Here is a 26,445-nt window from a genome sequence, read left to right as displayed (position 1 = left end):
ACTGGTCCATCCTCCCTATACCCCACCCCCGAGCCAGAGGCACCTCAGTTTATATTGGTGTCCGACCGGAGTCAGGTCACTGTTTACGCAAGGGGGCTGTTTAGCAGCCCCGAAGCCAATTTTATTTTTATGACTTTGGATAGTTTTTCCTTCTTCAGAGCGTGCAGCAGCAGACTGTCCATAGGACGTCTGCGCTGCCGCTCAGTCACCCCATGCTAGTACCGATCTGGGGATCTTGGCGGGACCCCGGGATCTGTGCTAGCCGAGCCCCGTGGGACATCCCGGTCTGTGGCCGGACTTACGGGGACAGGTAAGAGCGGGTCACCACTTGCGGTGATCCGTGTATTAGCAGTCCTACCTCCGGTTTCAGGGTACAGATCGGAGGTGCTGACTGGAAGCAGGCACCCAATACCCTGCACTCCACTAGACCACCAGGGACTTTTGTTTGGTGAGGGAGCCAGCGTCCTGGGAGTTAATCGTCAGCCAGGGGAGACAGCCTACCCTGTTTAGCGGCTCCTCCCCTCAGCTCAGCACGCCTTTCCGTTGAGGTCTGGCTTTGCTGAGCTGTTTCCTCCTGCGGCCATTTTGTCTGTATGGTGCATCCTGCATCTCTCAGGACAGCGTGTGGTTCAGTCCCCTGCATTCATCTCCCTTCGGTTAGTGTATGCAGCGCTATAGCCTTCCCAGACACTGAATCTGGGCAGTTGATTGTAGTGCCAATTTGCAGTATATAATATGATTCTGCGTTGTATGTGACTTATGCTAGCGCTGACTGTCTGTGCCTTTTTCTCTCATCTGTCAGTTTTGTCTATACCTTTCCTTTACTGTGTAGTTAGTGTGGTTCTTGGACCACACATATATAGATTACAGTATTTGTGGAGTCTGTCACATACGGTTGTATGTTGAATGGTGCCATAGTGTTGGACCAGTGAGTTGCATACGTTGAGTGGTGTCTGACAGCTAGCGTTAGTCAGGACCAGTGTAGCGCTTCCTGATTTTCATATAGTCTGGCCAGGAGGTCGAGCGCAATGCTGCACCCACTGTTATCCTGCAGGCTATGTGAGTGAGTAAGGAGGATTTAACTCAGGATGGGTTATGTGTGAGGTGCTGTCAGTTGCCTGGCTCCTCAAACCCCCCAACAATGGGACAGGATCCCCCTTGGGCGTTTTTTTTCTCAAGTTCTGACCTACATTGCGGGTCGCCTGGCAGTCCCGGCTTTTTTTCCCCATATGGGGTTACCTCAACATGACATCCTTCCCTCTTGGGGTATCCCGCATTGTTTGCAGTCCACTCCTGTACAACAGTCTGTCACTCCCTACCAGTGATTCCTGGAGTATATGCAGTCCCCTTCGGTATCACAACAGTCTGTCGTCCCCTTCCAGGGACTACCGCAAGCTGTACAGCCACCCTGGGTGGATGTTTTATCTTGGTCAGTTCAGAATTTGGCAGCTTCTTCTATGGCCTTTCAGACCATGTTGCAGAATGAAAGACCTAAGAAGGCATCTAAATGCCCTGTATTGTCATCCCAGTCTACACAACTATCAGACACAGAGGTGTCGTCGGATGATGGGGAAATGGATGATGCGTTTGATTCTGATTCCTCTACACTGGAGGTGAAGCCTAAATCAAGTATTAATGTTCCGGCTTTGGTGCGGGAGGTCCGATCCATACTAGATATAGTAGATGTCAGTTTAAACAGGTAAAGGTGATCTCTGCAGTTTTTTCGTCTCTCTGACCAGCTGGTAGACCATATGGCGGAGGCTTGGCAAGCACCTGGTAAGAGGTATCAACCGCAAAAGCGTTTGGCCTCATGCTATCCATTACCAGAGGGGCACTGTAAGAAGTGGGAATCTCCTCCTGCGGTGGATTCTCATGTTACTTGCTTGATTAAAAGTGCCACGCTACCCATGCCTTCCATTTCTTCCTTGAAGGATTGTACGGATTGGAAGTCGGAGACGTGCCTGAAATAGTCTCTCTCAGGAGCGATTGCCCGTCCATCCATGGCTATCTCATGGGTGGCTAAGGCGATAGAATGTTGGGCAAATGTTCTGGAGGACACTTTCCCCGTGGAGGCTTCTGAGACTCTGAGGTCTTTGGTGGGCCACATTAGAGATGCGGCTGCTTGTATTGCTGAGGCTTCTTTGGATGCTAGTCTACTGACCTCCAGAGTCTCGGCCATGGCAGTGTCTGCTCGGCGCTTCCTGTGGCTGCGTTCCTGGAGGGCAGATGCTGACTCTAAAAAGGGCCTGGGTGCCTTGCCCTACAATGGGGAGATATTGTTTGGCCCGGACCTGGACAAAATTGTAGAGACACTAGAAAATCTAAGGCAGCATTTCTGCCATCAGCATCTGCACCTTCCAAGGCTAGAACCTCTTCCTTTCGTTCTTAGGGAAATCCAAAGGACAGTCTTTTCCTAGATAATTGGCGACCAAAACAACCACCAAGCCTAAGAAACAGGCCTGGAGTGCAAGGCGCCCTGCTTCCAAGTCAGAGGATAAACCCTCAGCCTGATGGGATGGGCCTCCCTCTGGGGGATCCCAGAGTGGGAGGCCGACTTCTTCTTCAGTTCGCCCAGTGCTGGTGTCAAACCACCAAGGAAGCTTGGGTAAAAGAAGTGGTCTCTCAGGTGTACGCCCACTCATTCCGGCGAAGACCTCACAACCAGTTTTTCCTGTACGAGCCCTCCTTCCGACAAGAACAAGGCCTTGCAGATCCAGGAAGCCATAGAGTCCTTGCTGAAAGCAGGGGTAATTGTACCAGTTCCACGATGTCAACGAGGGACTGGTTATTCTACGGTTTCTGATTCAGAAGCCGAATGGGTCTCATCGGCCTATCCTCAACCTCAAATCTCTGAACAAGTTCCTCAGGGTGCCCAAGTTCAGGATGGAAACTTTGCGTTCCATCATACTAGCTATGGAACCTGCGGATTACATGGTATCCCTGGACATTAAGGATGCTTACCTGCATATCTCCATAACGTCTTGTCACCAGCGTTCTCTACGGTTTGCTATTCTGCACCAACATATGCAGTTTTGTGCGCTGCCCTTTGGCCTATCCACGGCTTCTAGGGTCTTTTATAAAAGTTATGGCAGCTTATCTGCGGAGTCAGTGTATACGACTCCTGCCATACCTGGACGACTTCCTCTTGCTGGCGGGTGCTCCGTAGGTGCTTCAACACCACCTGCGCCTGGCAATCGCTTGTCTACAAGCGCACGGTGGATAATCAATTGGAAAAGTTTTCCCTAATTTCCTCACAAAGTATGGTTCATTTGGGAGCCTTTCTGGAATCTCACCAGCAGAGAATCTTCCTAACGAAAAGATCTCCTTGCTGCAACTGCGCAGATTCTTCCGCAGTCGTCTGGTGTCTGTACACTCGGCGATGCAGGTTCTAGGGTCCATGGTGTCCACATTCGACATGGTGCAATATGCTCAGTTTCATTCAAGGTCCCTGCAGGAGCTGATCCTCTCCAAATGAAACGGCTTAACCCACCAGATCAAGGCTCAGATCATGGTGTTCTCTTCGGAGGTGCGCCTGTCTCTGTCTTGGTGGCTACTGACACCTCATCTTGCTATCGGTCGCCCCTTTTGGATCTCTGACTGGGTACTCCCACAACTGACGCCAGTCTCCGGGGCTGGGGCGCAGTCACTGGTTCGCACTCATTTCAGGGCCGTTCGACAGCAGTTGAAACAGCCCTGCCCATCAACATATTGGAACTTCGGGCCGTGTACAGGGCCCTCAGGATGGCAAATCACATTCTTCAGGGAAAGCCCGTGCAGATCCAGTCCGACAGCACCACCACAGTGGCTTACATCAACCATCAAGGAGGCACTCTAAGTCGGGCAGCAATGACAGACGTGTCACGCATTCTGACGTGGGCGGAGTGCCACCTCCCAGCAATTTCGGCAGTGTTCATTCCAGAACTTCTCATTTGGGAAGCTTACTTCCTCAGCCGTCACGACGTCCATCCAGGGGAATGGTCTCTTCACCAAGAGGTGTTTCAACTCCTAGTGGACAAATGGGGCCTCCCGGAGGTGGACCTCATGGCCTCCCGACACAATCACAAGTTGCCAGTGTTACGGATCCAGAACAAGCGATACCGAAGCAAGCTTGGTGGACACTCTGTCAATAAGGTGGACCTTCCAATTTGCGTACCTCTTTCTTCCAGTATCCCTGCTTTCTCGGGTTCTTCGGAAGTTCAAGCAAGACACAGGCACAGTACTGCTGGTGGCTCCAGCTTGGTCCAGACGTCATTGGTACTCAGATCTTTGGAGTCTCTCCATCGACACTCCGTTCCTGCTGCCGCATTGTCCGGACCTGTCGTCTCAGGGTCCTTGCCTTTACCCGGACCTGGGTCGTCCGTCTTTGACGGCGTGGCTCTTGTGACATCCATCCTAAGGTCCAAGGGATTCTCTAGCTCAGTCATCAGCATGATGCACCGAGCGCGTAAACCTGCTTCGGCCAGGATATACCACAAGGTGTGGCATATATATTTCCAGTGATCAGTGATGTCACTATCTGGATTACGACCCTCAGGTGTTTCGTATTTCCAGGTTTCTGGCATTCCTTCAAGCAGGATTGGACCTCTGCCTTCCCCTGGCCTCATTTGAAAGTACATTTCTCCGCACTGTCAGCGTGGTTCCAACGAAGGATAACTCCGCTCCCGGATATTCACACCTTTTTTACAAGGTGTTCTCCGGATTCAACCTCCTTTTGTCCCCCCAGTGGCTCCTTGGGATTTGGCGGATGTTCCTCGAGCCCTCCACGGTCCTTCATTTAAACCACTAGATTCGGTGGATCTCAAGTGGTTAACAGCTAAGACTCTTTCTCCTGGCTATTGCTTCTGCCAGGAGGGTGTCAGAATTGGGGGAGCTCTCCTGTCGTCCCCCCTTTCTGATATTTCACCTAGACAAGGCTTCGCACTCGCCCTGAGTTTCTTCCTAAAGTGGTTGCTAATTTCCATATTAATCAGGAAATTATTGTACCAGCTTTTCAGTCACCTGGCCTCTCGGCAGGTGAGGCCTCATTGGATGTGGTCCGTGCTCTCCGGATTTATGTGGACCGGACCAGTTGCCTTCGGAAATCAGACTCCTTATTTGTGCTCTATGGATTTCACAAGAAAGGATGGCCAGTCAATAAACAATTGGCTTCGTATGACTATCTCAGAGTCTTATGCACAGGCAGGCTTGCCTGTTCCGGCTTCTGTTACTGCTCATTCTGCTCTGTCTGTAGGCAGCTCGCTGTGGCGCCTCGGCTGTTCAGCTTTGTAAGGCGGCCACATGGTCTTTTATACAGATCTTTCTACGTTCTATGCATTTGATACCTTCGCCTCCCAGGATGCTTCCTTTGGGCGCCGGATTCTCCTCTCAGCACAGGACGTCCCCACCCTTAAAAGGACTGCTTTGGGACATCCCCAAGGTCTCCCTGTGGAGCCTATGGACCCTGAAGAAGAAATTAGTTATGGTAAGGTCTTACCTTGGTTAACTCTTTCTTCGAAGACTATAGGGTCCACAGGGCACCTGCCCTGTCGTACCTGGCTTCATATGGGCTATGTTGTTGGTCACCGGTTTCCCGTCTCCTTCTCTGTGAGTGTGATTTCTTGTGTTCCAGTCTTCGTTCTCTCTCTTTCCTCCTCCAGCCTTTGGCTACTTACCAACTGAGGTGCCTCTGGCTCGGCGGCGGGGTACAGGGAGGGTGGACCAGTGCATCCTGGGAGCTAAAGCTTTAACTGCGTGGTGCCCGGGATCCAGATCCAACCTACACCCCAAAGTCTCCCTGTGGACCCTATGGACTTCCAAGAAAGAGAGTTAACCAAGGTAAGTTGTAATGCAGTTTGGCCTCCACCGTCGCTCCCTGTATCGGCAAGTGTGTACGCACTTGCCTATGCTTACACATCATGTACCCGGCATTATTACCAACAGGAGATGAGCAAGTTTCTGAGGTACTCAATCCACCCCGTCTGACAGTTACCATCAATCCACCTTCAAAGTCACTTAGACCCAATTTCTTCCCCCATTCCGATATTTGATTTGAAAAACTGAACCTCTTGACCATGCCTGCATGCTTTTATGCACAGAGTTGCTGCAAAATGATTGGCTGAAAAGATATTTGCATTAATGAACTCTGGTATATTTAATAACATTGCACAGTCTGTCTCCTCTCATGACTCCTCTTCTCCCCCACAGCCTCTTGGAGTGGGTGTTCCCCAAGGTTCTTTTCTTGGACCTCTCCTTTTCTCACACTCTACATCCTCATTAGCTGAACTAATCAGCTCTTTTGACCTCCAATATCATCTCTATGCTGATGATACTCAGATCTACCTTTCCTTCCCTGACCTCTCTCCCTCTCTCCTCACTAGTGTCTCCAACTGTCTCTCTGCCATTTCTTCCTGGATGTCCCAGCGATTTCTTAAACTTAATATGTCTAAGACTGAGCTTATTATCTTCCCTCCCCCCTACATATCCACACTTCCCACCATTTCTTTATCAATTGATGGCACAACTATCTCCTCTAGCCCCAAAGTGCGCTGTCTTGGAGTTATCCTGGACTCCTCCCTCTCCTTCAAACCACATATCCAGAATCTCTCACAGTCCTGTCGCTTTCATCTTAAAAATATTTCGAAGGTTAGAACCTTTCTCACCCAGGATGCCACTAAAACCCTCATACACTCATTGGTCATCTCCAGATTGGACTACTGTAACCTCCTATCTGGCCTCCCCAAATCCCTTCTCTCCATTCTCTAGTCTGTCCTCAATGCTGCTGCTCGGCTTATCTTCCTCTGAAAACGCTCTGCATCTGCCTCCCCTCTCCTACAAGCCCTCCACTGGCTCCCCTTCCCCTTTAGAACGTAATTTAAGGTTCTCACACTCACTTACAAAGCCCTCAGCCATTCCTTTCCTATTTACATCTCTGATCTCATCTCCCTTCACTCTCCTGTCCGCCCTCTTCGTTCAACAAATGCACGCCGCCTCTCATGCCAATTGATTACTTCCTCCCACTCCTGCCTACAAGATTTTGCCCGCACTGCTCCCCACCTTTGGAACTCTCTCCCGCTTCCCATCAGACTCTCCACCTCTCTACAATCCTTCAAACGTGCTCTCAAGACCCACTATTTCATCAAAGCCTTCCAGCTCTCATCCTAACTTGCTGCTACATACTCCTCTCTCCCTGCCTACCCCATCTGTTTCACCCCTGTCTGTCTCTCCCCCTTAGAATGTAAGCTCCTATGAGCAGGGCCCTCTAGCCTCTTGTGCTTCTCCTTACTATACCTTCATCTACTTCTTACTCTCTACCAGGGCACCTAACACTTGATTGCTTTGCATTGTTGCTTATCTGGGTGTTATGGTCGAGAATGTAGCAATGTATATTATCCATGTCCTGTAATGTATTGTACTGTACTGTAAGTCACTGTAAATCAATCTATTCGTTTATGTACTTTGTAAGGCGCTGCGGAACACTTGTGGCGTCATATAAATAAACGATAATAATAATAATATAAATAATTTTATTGTTATATAGGCTAAAATACTTTAAGATTAAAGCTTCAGGTCTTTTTATTTATATATTTTCTTTTTATGTTTTTAGATTACACCGGACTCGAAAGTGATTGTTCCTAAACTCCAAAGCCCTGGACAAGAGAAGATGAAACAAAAGAGCCCCTCGCATGAGGTGCCAGCTCTAGAGAATGAAGTCAAGCTGAGCCAACACACATTCTCCCTGCCCACCTGCAGGATCAGCGAGTCGGTGGAGAAACTGATGAAACTTGCCTACCTGACCCTTTCAGAAGCTACTTCCAGCAGTCAGCCTTGGTAAGGAAGGAGCATCATCAAGGTTACAACCAGCAATGTCTTTATGATTTAACACCTTCATACTTGATGGGTGTGCCCTATTTTATAGCCAAACCAAAGTTTGTTTTGATGATCTGCCCGATTAACCTGAAACACCTTTTTATTCCTTAATGTAATTCCTATTCTTTTGATAGCATACTCGACTATACATTTTTGTTTTATTGACCTTCAGCAAATGAGAAAAATGTGAAATGGACTTTTCCATAATTTTTCCCCTTGTTTAGTTTGTGCCCTGATATTTACACCATACCCCAACTACTTAATCCCGAGTGTACTGTAGCATTACCAAATAATAGTTTTATGCAAGTCACTTTTATGCAGTAGTTAAAAGGTGGAGGAACAAAGATGGACATCTTCGTTTTAGAAGTTGTACTTTTTTGTTCTTCTTCAGGGTCCAGGGCTCCACAGGGAGACATTGGGGTGTAGGTAGGACCTGGAGAACCGGACACCAACCGCAAAGCGTTTCAATCCCAGATTGCTCCGGTCCTTCCCCCTATACCCTGCCCACAGCCTGAGGACACTTCAGTTTTGTTGGTGTCGGCAAGGAGCTGGGCCACCATTATAACAGGGTGTTGCCTTATGCAGCCCGAGCTTTTATTTTCATTTATTTATTTTTATTTGACGTCTGTGCTGCTACCCCATCACCACTCCGTGGTGCCGTGACACCAAGAATGCGCTTGGTACTCCCGGCGGGGCTCCGAGGAGGACTACCTATCTAGCTCCCCAGACCCCAAGACAGCAGCCTGGAATCCAGCGGACAGGTAAGGCAGAACCCTGTTCGCAGGGACCAGCATAATAGTGCAGTCTTGGCTCCAGTCTCCGGAGACAGACCGGAGGCGCTGATGTAGACACTGGGGAGGCAGTCCACCACTCCACTAGACCTCCGGGGAATTAACATAATGGCGCAGAGGCATAATTAAAACCCGGATACCCAGTGGTTAACGTCAGCCAGGGAAAAAAATGCGCTCTCCCTACAACCCCTCCCCCAGGTCAGGGCGCCGTTCCACTACGGTCCTGGTGTTCCCTAGGTTGCTCACCCTTCATCCTCCGCCCCTCAGCGACACACAGCAGCCATTTTAGGCAAGCAGGTCTCTGGGAATCGCTGGGTCCAGTCCCTGTATTCCTCTCCCAAGGGCCAAGTCATACAGCGCTATTTCCTACCAGCCACTGTGGTCTGTGTAGTTGATATTAGTGCCCATTGCAGAAAATTGGGTTTTCTTTTTCTGATTTGTACAGCCATGGCCAAAAGTTTTGAGAATGACACAAGTATTGATTTTCACAAAGTTTGCTGCTTTAGTTTTTTTTTTTTTTTTAGACCTTTTTGTCAGATGTTACTATGGTATACTGAAGTAAAATTACAAGTATTTCATAAGTGTCAAAAGCTTTTATTGACAATTACATTAAGTTTATGCAAAGAGTCAATATTTGCAGTGTTGACCGTTCTTTTTCAAGACCCCTGCAATTTGCCCTGGCATGCTGTCAATCAAATTCTGGGCAACATACTGACTGATGGCCGCCCATTCTTGCCTAATCAATGCTTGGAGTTTGTCAGAATTTGTGGGATTTTGTTTGTCCACCCGCCTCTTGACGATTGACCACAAGTTCTCAATGGGATTAAGGTCTGGGGAATTTCCTGGCCATGGACTAAAAATTTCGATATTTTGTTCCCCGAGCCACTTAGTTATCACTTTTGCCTTATGGCAAGGTGCTCCATCATGCTGGAAAAGGCATTGTTCTTCACTGAACTGCTCTTGGATGGTTGGGAGAAGTTGCTCTTGGAGGATGTTTTGGTACATTCTTTATTCATGGCTGTGTTCTTAGGCAAAATTGTGAGTGATCCCACTTCCTTGGCAGAGAAGCAACCCCACACATGAATGGTCTCAGGATGCTTTACTGTTGGCATTACACAGGACTTTGTGAAAACAATACTTGTGTCATTCTCAACTTTTGCCCATGGCTGTATGTGACTTGTACTAGCGCTAACTTCTCCTTTTCTGTACTCAGTTATAACTATCCCTTTCTTCTACTGCACCCTATCATACTAAGGTATAGAGGGTCATTGTATCTCACATTTGTAAAGGCTATCACATACTTGACAACGCGTTGCACGCTACATGGTGCCAGATCTAACACTGTTGCACGCTCCCTGGTATCAGATATATCGCTTTTGCCACTAACTTGTGCCTTTACAAATCGCTGTCACTACAGGGGGGCTACCAGCAGTGCATTTGCACACTATATTGTGCTACTTTTTATATACATATATTGCGCTGTTGCACACTACATGCTATCATTTTTAAAGCTGTTGCATACTACATCGTGCCATATATAGCGCTGTTTCATATGATAATGGGTCATATATAGCGCGTGTGCACACTACATTGTGCCATATTTCACATACTGCAACATGTTTACTGCATTGTATCATTACTATGGCGATCAGAGGAAAGAATAATAAACAGCCTCAGGATCCTGCCCCTATTCTGTTGGTCCTGTAAAGCCTGCTCAGTGGGTTTGGCCCCAGGGGAATTTATTCAGGATGGGCTTTGCACTGATTGCTACACAGCCCCTTGTCCTTCAGCCCCAGTGTGTCTCTTCTTCAGGACCCTCGCTGGGCTGCCTTTTCACAAATGCTGGCAAAAATTTCAGAACAGAGAGCGGTCCCCGTAGTGGCTCTCCATGTGGGATGGCCACAGCAGGTACTCCCTGCAAATCCTTTGCCTCCCCCATGGGTAGACATTCGGTCTACCTCAGTACAGAGTTTGGCTACTACTTCTACAGCCTTGCAGCAACTGCTACACAAGGAAAAGCTTTTACCTACTAAACCCTCTAAACGGGCTCTGTTTTCCTCCCAGTCCACTCAGTTATCTGATTCGGACGGGAAGCAGTCTGCCTAAATACCGGCGCCCGGCATCCCGATCGTAGTGATGCCGGGCGCCGCGAGTGGACAGCCGCTGGGGGGAGGGTTAGGTTTAGGGCTCCCGGGGGGGACTTAGGGTTAGGCACCCCCCCGGGAGGGTTAGGGTTAGGCTAGGGGGAAGGAGGGTTAGGGTTAGGCACCCCCGGGGGGGGACTTAGGGTTAGGCACCCCCCGGGGGACTTAGGTTTAGGCAGCGGGGAAGGGGGTGGTTAGGGTTAGGCACTTAGAGGGGGGATTAGGGTTAGGCACTTAGGGGTGCCTAACCCTAACTTTCCCCCCAAGGAGGGTTAGGGTGGTTAGGTTAGTAGATACTCACCTGTCCACGATCGGGATTTCCAGCGCTGTCGGGCTTCCGCTGCTCGGAACTCTGCTGATGTCGGCCTGCCGCTGCCGGAAATCGAACCATGCGGCTGGCGGTATTTCATGCCCATTCCGATTCGGATATATCATCTGGGGAGGCGAAAGATGCAGATCTCTCTCACTCTGACTCAGTCTCTGGAGAAGAGGAGCCACTATGCTAGATATACCTGCTCTTTTTAGAGCTGTAAAATCCAAGAGGATGAGCCTGCTCCTAAGAAAAAGAATGCACTTTTTAAACGACAAAAGGTACTTTTACCAGAGTTCCCTCAATCAGACCAGCTATCTGATTATGAGTGAAGCATGGATCATGCCTGGTATAAGGTTTCAAATCCCAAAACTATTCAGTTCCTTTTACCCTCTTCCAGCTATTGATTGCACTAAATGGGAAGTTCCCCCAGTGGTGGATTCTCATGTAACTCGTTTGTTTAAAAATGACACAATACCAATTCACACTGCTACCTCCTTGAAGTAGACTACAGATAGACGTATAGAAGCTTGTCATAAATCTATTTACTCTCTTATAAGAGCTATTACTCACCCTGCTAGGTCTACGGCCGTGGTGGCGAAAGCCATTAAGAGTTGGGCAGAAGCCCTAGAATAAACACTTCCCTCTGATGCTTCACGGGAGCAACTCTCCTATGTATCTCACAATAGGGATAAAACAAAGCCTCGGATGTCATCCTTTTGGTCCTTTCGTCCTCAAGCAAAAGCCAAAGGTAAGTCTTTTCCACGGCACCAGGCGTCAGTCAAGGCCTCCAAGCCTTGGGCCAAACAGGCTTGGACTACTAGATGTCCACCAGCCAAGTCTACGGATAAGCCTGCAGCCTGACAGGGTGGCCCTCTCCCTAGGGGCTCCCAGGGTAGGAGGCCGACTTCTTCAATTCGCCCTGGTTTGGCATCAGACCACGTCAGGTGCCTGGGTAAGAAGTGGTCTCCCACGGATATGCCCTCTCCTTCCTCAGGCGACTCCCCCCAACAGTTCTTTTGCACAGGACCTCCATCGGACTCAAGCAAGGCCCTGCTGCTCCACAAAGCCATTCAGTCCTTACTGAATTCAGGAGTAATAATTTGGGTCCCCTCCTCAACGGGGCAAAGGCTATTATTCTACCCTTTTCTTAGTTCAGAAGTCCAATGGGTCTCATCGGCCTATCAATCTCCGATCAAGTTTGTCAGGGTGCCCAAGTTTCGTATGGAAACTCTCCATTCTATTATCCTAGCTATGGAGTCTGGAAATTTTATGGTTTCCCTGGACATTCGGGACGCTTACCTACATGTGCCTATAGCACCTTCTCATCAACAATATCTCCAGTTTGCTATACTACAGCAACATTGCCAATTTCAGGCTCTACCGTTTGGCCTTTCAACGGCCCCCTCGGGATTTTACCAAGATCGTGGCAGTCACGACGGCCTAACTTCGTCGTCAAGGGATCAGACTGCTCCCATACTTGGACAATCTTTTGGTGTTGGCAAGCTCCCAAGAGACTCTTCAGCGCCATTTGCAGGTAATCAGTACTTTTCTACACATGCACGGTTGGCTGATCAACTGGAAGAAGTCTTCCCTGACACCCTGTCAAAGGATGGTACATGTGGGAGCCCTCCTGGACTCTCGAGTTCAGAGAATCTTCCTGACGGCAGGCAAGATTTCAGTGACACAGTACAGACTACGGAGACTGCTTCACAGTCGCAGAGTGTCGATTCACTCTGCAATGTAGGCCTTGGGATCAATGGTATCCACCTTCGACAAGGTGGAGTTTGCCCAGTTTCACTCCAGGCCCCTGCAACACCTGATCTCTCCAGGTGGGACGGACTACCTCATCTGCTCAGATCCCAGATGAGCCCCCCCCCCCCCAGAGGTTCGTCTGTCCCTAGCCTGGTGGCGACACTCCCCATTTGAACCAGGGTCGACCCTTTTGGGTCCCGGATTGGGCTCCTCATCACGGACGCTAGCCTCCGAGGGTGGGGCGCAGTAACCGGCCAATACTCCCTCCAGTGCTGATGGTCCCCAATCGAGGCAATGTTGCAAATCAACATCCTGAAACTTCGAGCCATACACAGAGCTCTCTCACTGATCAGAATATTCTGAAAAACAGGCCAGTACAAGTACAGTCCGACAACACCACGGCTGTGGCCTACCTCAATCATTAAGGGGGCACTCTAAGTCAATCAGCAATGATGGAGGTGTCCCGCATTCTACATTGGGCCGACTGCAATCTTCCAGCCATCTCCGCAGTGTTCATCCCGGGCATTCTCAATTGAGAAGCGGATTTCCTTAGCCGCCACGACGTGCACGCAGGTGAATGGTCTCTACATCCAGAAGTCTTTCAGCTTCTGGTGGACAAATGGGGTCTTCCAGAAGTGGATCTCATGGTCTCAAGACACAGCAACAAACTTCCAGTTTACGGAGCTAGAACAAAGGACCCTGACGTGGCCTTCATAGACGCCTTGTCGGTGACATGGACTTTCCAGTTGGCATATCTCTTCACTCCAATTTTTCTACTTCCTCGAGTGCTTCGGAAATTCAGACAGGAAGGAGGGGCATAGTCCTTTTTATAGCTCGGCTTGGCCCAGACATCATTGGTATTCGGATATTCTAAGATTCTCCATAGACGTTCCTCTTCAACTTTTCCTGCATTGTGTGTGGACATTTTAAAAGCATCTTGTACCAGAAACTAGTATTGGATGTTTTGCAGTTAACACCTTTTTGTATGTTTTATTTATTTACTTATTTTTGTATAACTCTTTTTATTTTATTTTCAGCTCCATCCAGCTGTTCTACACTGTCAGAAACATTTTCCATCTGTTCTATGATGTTGTCCCAACGTATCACAAGTGAGTTTTTTCAGCTTGTAACTCATAGCTTGAAGTGTGAAACCTGCTGAAATTACTACATATGTGTATGTGTTACTGTTCTCATTCTCTGATGCTGCCTTATTAAGAAAGTTTGTTTATTTATTTTTATCATAACAGGTGACCTCTGTTTTTAAGTAAATGATTGATTTTTTTTTTTTTTTTAACATGTACAAAGTGTAGGATCTAAAATTAATTCTAGTCCAAACATTTGTACTTTACTTTAATAGTCTGTCATTTTTAACTGAAAGACACAATGGGCCTGAGTCAGACGCATTTATGAAAATGGATACATTTCCCGTTTTCAAACAGACTGCGCATGCATCCTATATGGCAAAGCACGGTGTGCACACGTGCCATACGATGTGTCTGAATTCATAAGTAGGTGTGTGCATCTGTGCAGACGGAAACCTGTATGAAGTAGGCATTTCCAGGCCGTGAGTATCAAGATGCACAGCACAGCCTGTGGACAGTAGAACAGGTGGGTGGGGTTTGCACTTTCAGACATCCAGATTTGTGAATTGATTTCTGTTGATTGTCATATTAGCAAATCAAAGTGAGTACAATGCTGCTGCCGTCCGGAAAAGTAGCCGCAGGAGCATGCAACTTATGCTGGGTACACACTGGCGATATATTGGCTGATCAATTGATCAGCCAATATATCATGCCCCCGTCGCCCAGTGTGTACAGACGATAGGTCTGTGAATTACGTTGTTCAGACATATCACATTGGCTGTGCTACACAGCTGATGAACGGATATGTCTACAGACATATCTGTCCATCTGCAAATGTGTACGGACGATCAGCCAATCGCCCATACACACACAGCGGCAGCCGCTGGGAGGAGACGGGACACTCCTCCTACCCACCCCAGGCCGGCCGGGCCCGCTGCAGCATGCAGATGATGGTCGTCAGTGTTCTCCCCAGAAATTTTTTACAGCCGGGTGGCATCCAAAAGTAGCCGGGTGGGGGCCTTCGCAATTATGCGCGCGCCAGGAAAAGGGGTATCTCCCAGACCAATCCAGCCCGACATGTCTCAGGCTGCTCCCCCACTGGCTCTCAGTCAAAAGTGCCCATTATGCAGTGCCCCCTGTATTTGTGCCCTTTATACAGTGCCACCTGTAGCTTTCCCCTTTATGCATTGCCCCCTGTAGTTTAGCTTTGCCCTTATACAGTGCCCCCTGGCTGAAGTAGTGCCCCTATGTAGTGCCGCAGACTGGTCCCTTATGTAGTGCCCCCAGGCTTAAATAGTGCCCCCAGGATGGCCCCTTTGTGCAGTGCCCCTAAGCTTAAATAGTGCCCCCAGACTGGTCCCGGCCCCAGCACCTACCTTTACTTGCTGGCCAGTCTCCCGCTTGCCGCTGCCGCGCGCTGACTGGATCTAACTGGTTCCAGCAGGCGCGTGGGGCAGGCTCCTCACGTTGCGGATAACATCACCCGCGCAGTGCATCACTGGGAACGCTGACCTCTGAAGTGATCGGAGGCCTCTTTAGCCTCCGGTCACTTCAGAGGCCAGTGTTCCACAGTGGGGGTCGGCGGGGAAAAGTGCCGGGCGGTAGGCTGTTTCTGCCGGCCGATGCGCCCGCAGAAAACAGCCTGGGGAGAACACTGGTCGTTCATTGTATATGAACGACCATCATCTGCAGATCACTCGATCTGCAGATATATTGCTATATCTGCCACCTTTAGAATCAGGACCAATGCACAAAAAAAAATATATATATATATAATATATTTTAATTCAGAAACTACCCTTTATTTGTTTATCTCCTTTTACATCAAAAATCTACCTGAAGTGTCCAAATAATGTGGTGGTGGTTGTAAGGCATGATGAAAGCAAATTTGTGTAACTAGTAAAAAATAGAGCTGTACTTTTACCCAATTAATAAGATAAACAAATACTGGATCTTGGTTAACTTCTTTTACAATGTATATTTATTGTGCAGTTTTTTCCAAAATAAAATAAAATTCTAAAAATATAAGAAACATCAGCAGCAAGTTATGTTGACCATACACCTGCACAATTTCGGGCCGATTGGCTGTCTTTCGACGCGCTGTACGATCAATCGTGTAGAAATCGGGCATATTTCAAGTGGGATTCTATCTGATGCGCTCCCGCAGCTCCTAAAATGGATTGCATGATCAGATGTGCAGCCCATATGTTCCGTTGTGTTTGTATGCTGATCGGCCCCTGATTTTTCAGCATGTGATGAGTCGTGCCTCGAGCGGTGTCATTTGTTAAAAAAAACAAACAAAAAAAACCGCTGATGCACGCACGGGGAGATACGTGATGCATGCGTCTGTCTCTAATAAACTAAGCACAGATGCAGGGATGGTTCAGTGAGCATTAACCGCTAGTCAGCCCAGGCCGGGGGGTATACAATCGGAAAGCAGTCTGCCTTAATACCGGCAGCAGGCTTCCCGACTGTCATATCCCGGCGAGGGTGAAATGCCGGGCGTCGATATCTAGACGCCTGTCATTTCCCCGACGCCGGGAGACAGGCGCCCGGCATCCCGATCGAAGGGATGCCGGGCGCCGCGAGCGGACAGCCGCTGGGGGGGAGGGTTACGTTTAGGGCACCCGGGGGGGGACTTAGGGTTAGGCACCCCCCTGGGAGGGTTAGGGTTAGACTATGGGGTGGAAGGGTTAGGGTTAGGCACCCCCCGGGGGACTTGGGTCTAGGCAGCGGGGAAGGGGAGTTAGGGTTAGGCACAGGGGGGGGAGGTTAGGGTTAGGCACCCCTAAGGAGGGTTAGGTTAGTAGACACTTACCTTAGGACAATCAGGATTTCCAGCGCTGTCGGACTTCTGCTGCCAGGCTCTGCTGGTTTGTCAGGCTGGCGCTGCTGGGATTCGAACTCCTGGCAATGCGGTAGCCAGGATATCATACCGATTCCGGCCGGGGATCCCTGGGGAGCTGGGACCCCCCCAATGAAGGGGTTCCCCCTCCAGGACACCTCAGGATGATAGTCCGGGGCTATCCCCAGCACCCCTGGGCGGTGGGTGCCTGGTTGATTATATGGTGTAGTGTAAATATTTCCAGGACCGGATCAGAGCCCAGTGCTGGTTGCGAAGAATACCCTCACGATCGCTGGTCAGTGGTGCAAAATTGAATTTGATCATATAGAACTATACAGCGTCTCTCCAGTTTGGTTTCCTCTAAGAATACTACAATTCCCAGAAATTAATACTAATCAATTTTGAAGTCCAATCCTGGGTTCCAAAATGTTTAGGTGTCCGAGGGCAGGCCGTTGTAAAACAGCTGGGAAAGTGCTAAATGTATGGGCGCTCCATTGCGGGCTTATCTCGCGTAAGTACATGCGATAATGCATAGAACAGATCAGATGCTGACACAGATTCACAGTGAGAAACTTCCCATTCACTTTAAACCTTGACACATTTCACTATTCCGTTAGGTTTATCAGAAGGAACTACTAAGTATGTGCTGTATTATCTCAGGTGATCACCAGGCTATAAGTATTAAAGGGACACACAAGTTAAAATCTTTCAAATGTAGGTGCCCCTGAATTAATGAAAGCCAAACAGGGGCAGAACCGCCATCCCTGTACTTCCATAATTTTCTGCAGTGCAGGGGGATATTATCCCACTGATCACCAGACGACAACCTCTAATAGGGTATCCTCTCTCCTCCCCCTGTGTTTTCAGGTGCCAGCATAAGGAATTAGAGGACATTCAGCCAAACTCCCATTCCCGTGCCCCACACACTTTGACAATGCCCTGGCACATGTAACGCTGCAGGAGTGCACAGATCACTGCATGTTTTTTTTATTAAATATGAAACGACAATTACTTGAAGTACAAATAACAATTATGTAGTACTGTATTATAGAGGTTTTTATATTTTGCTGGGTTTAAATGATGAAACAGGGTTTTCTGTGGAAATCTCTATTGGGCGTCTTTGTTAGGTCTTGGTTGCTGGAATAGAGTGGGATGCTATTTTATTTTTCTAATACTGGCAGTTCAGTTGTGACTGCGATTGAAGGGAAATCAGGTCCTAAATCCTTGCAAATATTTGATTTGACATAATTGGATTTTTAAGGCCAATCCTTAAGTCCTTCCAACAGGTAATATTTTCTTTAATGATCCACAGGTGAGTAGGTTGGTTCATATTTTGATTCAGTAATTATTCCACCAGACATGGGTGGCATAGCGGGCTCAGTCAGTATGTGTGGACAAAAGGGATGGGTTAAAACTTCTCCTAACCCCATCCCTTTTCTCCACACACACTGACTGACCCCGCTTTGTCACCCATGTCTGTTGCCCCCCTATAGTTTGCAAGCTCTCACTGATAGGCTGATAGAAATTAGTTTTGAAAGCCTTTTTGGAGGAGGATCGCCTCCAAATAAATAAATAAAAACTGGAAGCAGTTCTGTGACCTATTGTATTAAAGTATTGCAATAGTCGCATGTTACCACTTGTGCTGCCATCTCCTCTTTCTTCTGTACAAATGTTATAGACCTTTTCTGTTTTCCTGATTTTAGAGAGAACCTGCAGAAACTTCCTCAGCTTTCTGCCATCCACCACAACAATTGCATGTATATTGCCCACCATCTGTTAACACTTGGACACCAGTTTCGGTACCATCTTCCTGCTCCACTCAGTGACGGAGCAGCTACGTTTGTTGACATGGTTCCTGGATTTAGGCGACTAGGTATGAAAGTTAAAGCGTTTATGTTGCATTTGGTCGGTAATTATCTTATTATTCAGGGCAACAACCTGCATAAGCCACAGTATTTATTGTAGGTATTTTGGGGCCAAATATGTATAAATATTGTCCGATCACTAGCAGTCTGCATGAAATGTGTTTCTTCTTTGATTTACTTTTTAGATAGATGCAATCGCCGTTGCTTCTCCTTGTCTGTTTGGACAATATTCTCAGTAGACCCCCTAAAATTTAGTGATTTTGTTTTCCCAATTTAATGTGCTACTAACTGTTTATTTTTCCAAAAGGCACCGAGACTTTTCTTGCACAAATGCGCTCCCAGAAAGGCGACCTTCTTGATAGGTTGTCAAATGCAAGGTCATTTAGCAATATGGAAGATGAACAAAACTACACATCGGCCCACAAAGCAATAAGACAGGTGATATTTTGCATCTGTGTCCTAGAAACTCGCATTGATTATATGGTGACAGTACAGCTATTTTTGTAGCGAAAAAATGGCGTATAACAATAATTTTACCTTTTACTCTGTTACAGTATTATAAAAGAAAGCGAAGCCATTTAGTAATATCATTGTCATCTCAGTGATTTTTGGTAACTTTTACATTTCAACACTCTTAACAAGGTTATTCATCAACTGAGTCGCTTGGGGAAGGTGTGGCAGGACGTTCTTCCCGTGGCTATATATTGCAAGGCCATGGGTACATTGTTGAACACAGCCATCACTGAAATAATCAGCAAAATTACAGCTTTAGAGGTTGGTTATCATCTGTTGGAATGCGGTAGATTTCTAATGATCAGACTTTTATGTTGCCTTTAACAAGGGCTTGTATAGTAATGTTTCCCGGTTGAATATTTCACATGTGTGCTTGCTCTGGTCAAAATACGTGATGGTAGATTCTGTATTTTGTGTAGTAGAAACCACTTGATTCGATACCATTTAGAAAACTGTGGCCAACAGGAGATTACACTGGGGAACAGTCAATCTGTTGCCAGGGATTTAAGAGCAGATTTCGATTAATTTTGTGATCCTGATCATGAATATGCCATGCTTATTTTTCAATTGGCTCTAGTTTTTGAGATATGCATATGTCTTTAATATTAATGAAAAATTTAATTAAACCGTGTTAAAAATAGTTAAAAAGAGATTTTTTTTTTTTTTTTTTTTATTCTTATTAAATTTGATTTGTAAAATCTTATAAAAAAAAAAATAGCTGATAATTACATACATAAGTTTTAGGAAGCTATGAGAACCGTTTTTTGTAGGATTTTCTCTTGTATTCTTGTTTTGCGGGCAATCCCTCTGCAGACTCCACAACAGTAATCGGCCATCATGTGACCATCCCACCTTCCTTGATATCTTTCTTCCATTACCTGAATATCCTGGTGGAACTGTTCACCCTGTTCTTTGCTTAAATATCCTAGATTGGATGAGAAGTGATCTAAATGGCTGTACAAAAAATGTACTTTAATACTCATGTTGGCACTTACTTTCTCAAAACATTTTAGCATGTTGTGGACTAATTCATGATAGTTGTCTGCCTTGTGATTGCTTAAAAATTTTTGAATGACAGACACATAACTCAGCCATGCTTCAGATTCGGTTTCAGTCACAGATGTGGTAAAATTTGGATCCTTCACCAGTTTCCGTATCTGTGGGCCATCAAAAATTCCTGCCTTTAATATTTCAATATTAAGAGATGGAAATGTTCGACAAATATACTTGAAACAATCGCTTGACTTGTCCAAATTGTTTCATTAAACCCAGTTTTATATGGAGAGGCAGCAGTATGATTTTTTTTTTTTTTTTTTTTCTGTCAATTAAGGGCTCATGAATGATGTTGACTTCTCCTACAGTTATAACTTCTCTTGGAGGCCATACAGTTTGCTGCCAGTGCGTTTGTTTTGCACGACTGTCCCATAAGCATATGTGACAAGGATACTTAGTATATCCACTTTGCTGCCTAAGAAGAAAGTTTACCATTTTTAAATCGACACAAACACCACTGATGCAGAGAACAAGCAATTTTTTCTAAGTCTACTTCAGGATTCATAGAAGGTCCACAGGAAACCTTGGGATATAGGTGATGACGAAGACATCCGGGCACCATGCAGTTAATTTTTTGTCTCCCAGGCTGCAACAGGGCCTCCCTCTATACCCTGCCCTCGGGCCGGAGACTCCTCAGTTTCGTTTGGTGCATGGCCGGAGTCGGGTCACTGTATTGCAGTGGGGCTGTTGCTAACAGCCCTGAAAATTGTAAGGCTTTTTTCAAAGTGTGAACAGTCCAGTGGAAGTTCGCACGGCTGCATCATCACCCCGCTGGTGCTGAGACGCCGGTACTGACCCGTACCACTTGGCGGGCCTCAGGGGTCTTGGCTAGCAGGGACCCCAGAGGATTCCCAGACTGCGGCTGGACACTTCGGGGTGCAGGTAAGCGACGTGCTACACGGTGGTGCGTGCCGAGATGCATTCTTTTTCCTCCAGGGTTGGTGGACACCCTGGGGATGACAGAAAGTGTGGCCAGGCACTGAGCCCTGCATCCACACTAAGTCGCTTGGGACTGGAGTTCTGCGGAACACTCCACCGTCCAAGGGGTTAAACGCTGGGCAAGGGAAGGCAGCCTTCCCTGTCTAACAGCCGGCTCCTCCCTCTCTGCTGAATATGCCTGTCCACTGTGTTATGGCTTGATCTGTGACAGCTTTCTGTTTCCAGCTCTGCCTCCCCATGAGTTCTTCGATAGTCATTCTCCTGGCTGTGTGTCGCTGATCTCCACAGGCAGTGCAGAGTACGGTCCCCTTACATACCTCTCCTCTGGTTGGTGGTCAGTGTATGTAGCACTTTTCGTCCTACTAATGAAGCATACACACGGTCAGATTTGTCAGATGAACGATTTTTGACTGCATTAAAATGAATGGAATCGTCCAAGTCTGACTGCAAACACATCAGATGTCAGATATCGTTATCTGACAAACGGGAACGCGCATCGTTCATCGTTCAGGCATGTCAGATATGTCAGATTTTCCTTCAGATATGAAGGAAAAATCTGACCGTGTGTATGCACCTTAAGTCTCTGTAGTTAATTTAAGGAAGTGCCATTAAGTGCAGGTATTTATTGTTTCTCCTTCATCCACTAGGGGACACTGGAGCTTCATGACAGTGGGGGTATAGACGGTGGGTTGAGTTGAGCCTGGCACTTTAAAAATCTACAAGTGTGACTGGCTCCTCCCCCTCTATGCCCCAGCAGCCCCAGTTTTTAGAATGTGCCCGAGTAGAGCCGGGGCACAGGGGCTGTCTCCAGCCCTTAAATTAAATTAAATTTTTTTTGTAAAAGGAAATCAAATTTTGGTCGTAGTGTCTTGCAGGGCGTTCAGCACTCTCCCCCCCAGGAGGGTAGCTTTGGGACGTCCCCACTGTCATGAAGCTCCAGTGTCCCCTAGTGGATGAAGGAGAAAACAGGATTTTGGTACTTACCGTTAAATCCATTTCTCCGATTCCACACGGGACACTGGACGCCCACCCAGTTCTTCTTGCCTGTTCTCAGTTACTTGTTCTGCTTCAGTTCTGTTGCAGTTTGGTCTGTTTTCGTTGTGTGACTGTTTATCCCTGCAGCCTGCTGTGTTCTTGCAGTGTGTCAGTATGTTGGATTGTTTCTTTTCCTGTTCTCCTTCTCTGTTCTTCAGTCTGTTCTCAGTCTCCTCTCTGGCTCAGTTCTTTAAAACTGGGGCTGCTGGGGCATAGAGGGGGAGGAGCCAGTCACATTTGTAGATTTTTAAAGTGCCAGGCTCAACTCAACCCACCGTCTATACCCCCACTGTCATGAAGCTCCAGTGTCCCCTGTGGAATCTGAGAAATGGATTTAACGGTAAGTACCAAAATCCTGTTTTTCTGCATTTGTTTACGACTGTATGCTAGCTCTGTCTGTTTTCTTTGCTAAAAACTATCATTCTTTTGTTGCTATCCCTGTACCTTTTCTGCTATTCTGGGCCATAAGCACAGGTGTTGTGCGGGTGTGGCACAGGTCGCAGCTGAGACTAAGTTAACCCCTATTAAACTGCTCTGTAAAAAATGTACAGCGGTGTTGGGGGAAGGGGAAATAGCCTTTGAGGAGTTATGTTTCCAGTGTTACACTGCCCTGGGTCCTTCTGAGGCTTCTGCCATTCAGCAGGAGCCACCATGGGAGTGCTTTGCAAAAGCACTAACAACATTGCAGGGCATTTAGCAGGCCCTCCTATGTGTCCACAGTTCAGTTTTCAACAACAGCACCTTTTGCTAGCACAAAACCTGCTGCAACCTTCACAGGTGTTGCCACCTCAGTGGGTTAATACAGTTCCTGCTATTTTGCAGGGTGCGACTGAGATAAGTCAACAGGACACACCTATCACTGGACCAGCTAAAAGGGTCTTGCTATCGTCGCAATCTACTGTATGGGATAATGATGATGTGTCATCTGATGATGGACTGCTTCTGGATGAGTCTGACTCAGAGCTACCGCCTCTGGAGGCGGGGGGGGGGGGAGGCTAATACAAGCTGTAAAAGCAGCCCTGATCATTGGGGAGGATGAGCCTCCTGCACCGAAATCTAGGCATGCATATTTCATGGAAGAAAAAGTGACTGAGGCTACATTCCCATTGTCTGACCAATTGGTGAATCATTTAGAGGTAGCTTGGAAAGCGGTATCAACCGCAGAAGCGTCTAGTCTCTGCTTACCCCTTTGCTGAGAATTATTTTTCCAAATTGGAGACTCCACCGGTGGTGGAGTCCCATGTCACTCGCTTGTTAAGAAGCGCAACGCTTCCTATGACTTCCAATCTGTAACATCCTTCAGGAACGACATGGAAGTAGAGGTATGCCTTAAATCTGTTTATTCACTTTCGGGGGCTGCGTGCAGACCAGCTATGGCCATTTGCTGGGTGGCTCGGGCCATGGAATGTTGGGCTAATAGTCTTGAAACTTCCTTAGCCGCTAATGCTACCAGGGAACAGCTGAATCTGGTGGGGAAACTCAGAGATTCGGCTACCTATATAAATGAGGCAGCTTTGGCTATTGGCCTACTAAATGTCAGGGGTTCTTCGGCGGCCATTGTGGCTCGCCGTTCACTGTTTCTCCGTTCTTGGAGAGCTGATGCGGAATCCAAGAAGGGTTTGGAACGTTTGCCTTATGATGGTAAAGTCTCTTGTTTGGCCCTGATTTGGACAAGATTGTGAATACCTTAGCAACAGTTACGTCGGCTTGTCTGCCTTCTGCTCTGGCCTCTTCGGGGGCTCGGACTCCGTCCTTTCGGACCTATCGTGCCCCAGGTAAGGCTAGAACTCAGTCCTTTCGCAAGCCATCCACCGCCTAGAAATCTGCCAGGCCTAAGAAGCAGCCCTGGAGTACCAGATGTCCGGCTGCCAATCCTAATGACAAGCCCTCCGCTTGACGGGACCGGCCTCCTCCTGGGGCACCCCAGGAAGGGAGGCTGACTCCTTCAGTTCTCCCAGTACTGGTGTCAAAATATCATGGATTCCTGGGTGAAGGAAGTGGTCTCTCTGGGGAACGCCCTCTCTTTCCACAGAAGGCTTCCCCATCAATTCTTTTACATAGGACTTTCGAAAAACTCTGACAAGGCTGTGGCTATTCAAGAGGTGGTACAATCCATGCTGCAGGCACGGGTTATTGTACCGGTCCCGTTGTCACGAAGAGGAACGGGGGGGGGTATTCCAGCCTTTTTCTAGTCCAGAAGCCAAACTGTTCTTACCGTCCTATTCTCAATCTCTGGTCCCTGAACAAATGCCTCAGGGTACACAGAATGGAGACCCTATGCTCAGTTCTGCTGGCTATGGAACCTGGGAATTTTATGGTATCCCTAGATATTCAGGATGCATACCTGCATATTATGATTGTTTCAGCTCACCAGTGTTTTCTCAGGTTCACTGTGTCACAACAACATTTCCAGTTTCAGGCTCTGCTGGTTGGCCTTGCAACTACACCTCGGGTGTTTACAAAGGTCATAGTGGTAACGGCAGCCCATCTGCGGCTGCAGTTGATCCGCCTGTTACCATACCTGGACGACCTCTTTCTACTAACAGGGTCCTCAGAGGTACTTCACCACCACCTAACAGCTAACAATATTTGTGCTCCAGATACACAGGTGGTTGATGAATTGGAAAAAGTCCTCACTGATTCAGTCTCAAAGGATGCTCCAGCAAAGGATTTTTCTGACAGCAGAAAATATCTCCTCTTTGCAGACACGTGTATGCAGATGCCTTCACAATTGCCGAGTCAGTCCACTCAGCAATGCAGTATCCATGGTGTCGACATTCGACATGGTGGAGTATGCCCAGTTTCATTCCCGGCCTCTACAGCTATTTATTCTCTCAAAGTGGGATGGATTTTTCTATCCTATACGGACTCAAATTATGGTGCTTTCTCCGGAGGTACGCCTGTTGCTGACCTGGTGGCTACAGACTGCTCACCCCTCCAAGGGGCGTCCCTTTTGGATCTCGGACTGGGTCCTTCTGACGACTGATGCCAGTCTTCGGGGCTGGGGCACAGTGATAGGTCCACACTCCTTTTAGGGAAGGCGGACCGCAGAGGAATCCGTGCCTCCAATCAATATATTGGAACTGCGGGCAGTTTTCAGGACTCTGCAGCAAGCCAGACTGTTGCTTCACGGAAAACCAGTCAGACAATGTCACGACAGTGTCTTATCTAAATCGTCAAGGAGGAACTCGAAGTCAGACGGCAATGACAGAGGTGTCACGCATTCGGACATGGGCGGAAGGCCATCTACCAGCCATATCGGCGGTGTTCATTCCAGGAGTGCTGAATTGGGAAGCTGACTTCCTTAGCCGTCATGACATGCATCCAGGTGAATGGTCTCTTCACCAAAAAGTGTTTAAACTCCTAGTGGCCAGGTGGGACCTTCCAGACGTGGACCTCATGGCCTCTTGACTAAATCACAAGTTGCTTTAGTACGTGTTCAGGACAAGACGCCAGTGCTCTCTTGGTGGACGCTCTGTCAGTCAAGTGGACTTTCCAGTTTGTGTACCTGTTTCCTCCAAATCTCCCTCCTTCCTAGAGTAATTTGGAAGTTCGAACAAGAGGGAGGCATGTTCCTGCTGGTGGCTCCAGCGTGGCCCCGACGTCAATGGTACTCAGATCTTTGGAGACTCCATCGACACTCCGTGGCTATTGCCTCAACATCTGAACCTATTGTCTCAAGGTCCTTGCCTCTACCCATATCTGGGTCGTCTGTCTTTGACGGCGTGGCTCTTGACACATCCCTCTTAAGGTCCAAGGGTTTTTCAGGCTATGTGGTTAACACCATGGTCAGAGCATGTAAACCTGCTTCTCCTAGAATTTACCACAGGGTATTGCATACCTATTTTGAGTGGTGTCCAAAGAGTTATGACCCCCCAGGTGTTTAGGACACCCAGAGTGTTTGGGTTTCCTGCAAGCGGGATTTGGCTGTTGTCCTTATGGCTCTCCAGAGCCCTCCATTTGAGCCACTTGGCTCAGTGGGTTTCAAATGGCTTACTGCCAAGACTGTTTTTCTTCTGACCATTGCTTCCGCCAGAAGAGTTTCTGATTTAGGGGCTTTCTTGTCGTTCCCCATTTCTAGTTTTTCATAGGGACAGGGCAGTGCTTCGGATTTGCCCTGGGTTCCTTCCTAAGGTGGTATCTAGTTTCCACATTAATAAAGAAATTATTGTGCTGGCCTTTAATTCCTCAGACCTCTCGGCAGGGGAGGCCTCATTGGATGTGGTACGTGCCCTCAGGATTTGTGAATTGTATCAGTTCTCTTTGGA

The 26,445-nt window shown here is 47.7% G+C and overlaps 1 protein-coding gene across 1 annotated transcript in view; it reads left to right on the top strand.

The window, feature by feature from the left end:
- ZW10 (zw10 kinetochore protein) overlaps positions 1-26,445 on the top strand; it is a 65,997-nt gene that overhangs the window by 34,179 nt on the left and 5,373 nt on the right. Inside the window, exons 10-14 of the mRNA XM_088443026.1 lie at positions 7,583-7,806; positions 13,883-13,954; positions 18,476-18,645; positions 18,945-19,075; positions 19,280-19,411. Coding sequence (XP_088299152.1) covers positions 7,583-7,806; positions 13,883-13,954; positions 18,476-18,645; positions 18,945-19,075; positions 19,280-19,411 — 729 coding nt within the window. The remainder of the gene's footprint in view (positions 1-7,582; positions 7,807-13,882; positions 13,955-18,475; positions 18,646-18,944; positions 19,076-19,279; positions 19,412-26,445) is intronic.

Source organism: Taudactylus pleione, unplaced genomic scaffold (genome assembly GCF_031769625.1).
Source record: "Taudactylus pleione unplaced genomic scaffold, aTauple2 ptg000322l, whole genome shotgun sequence".
Lineage (NCBI taxonomy): Eukaryota > Metazoa > Chordata > Amphibia > Anura > Myobatrachidae > Taudactylus > Taudactylus pleione.
This window is presented reverse-complemented; position numbering and strand designations above follow the sequence as displayed.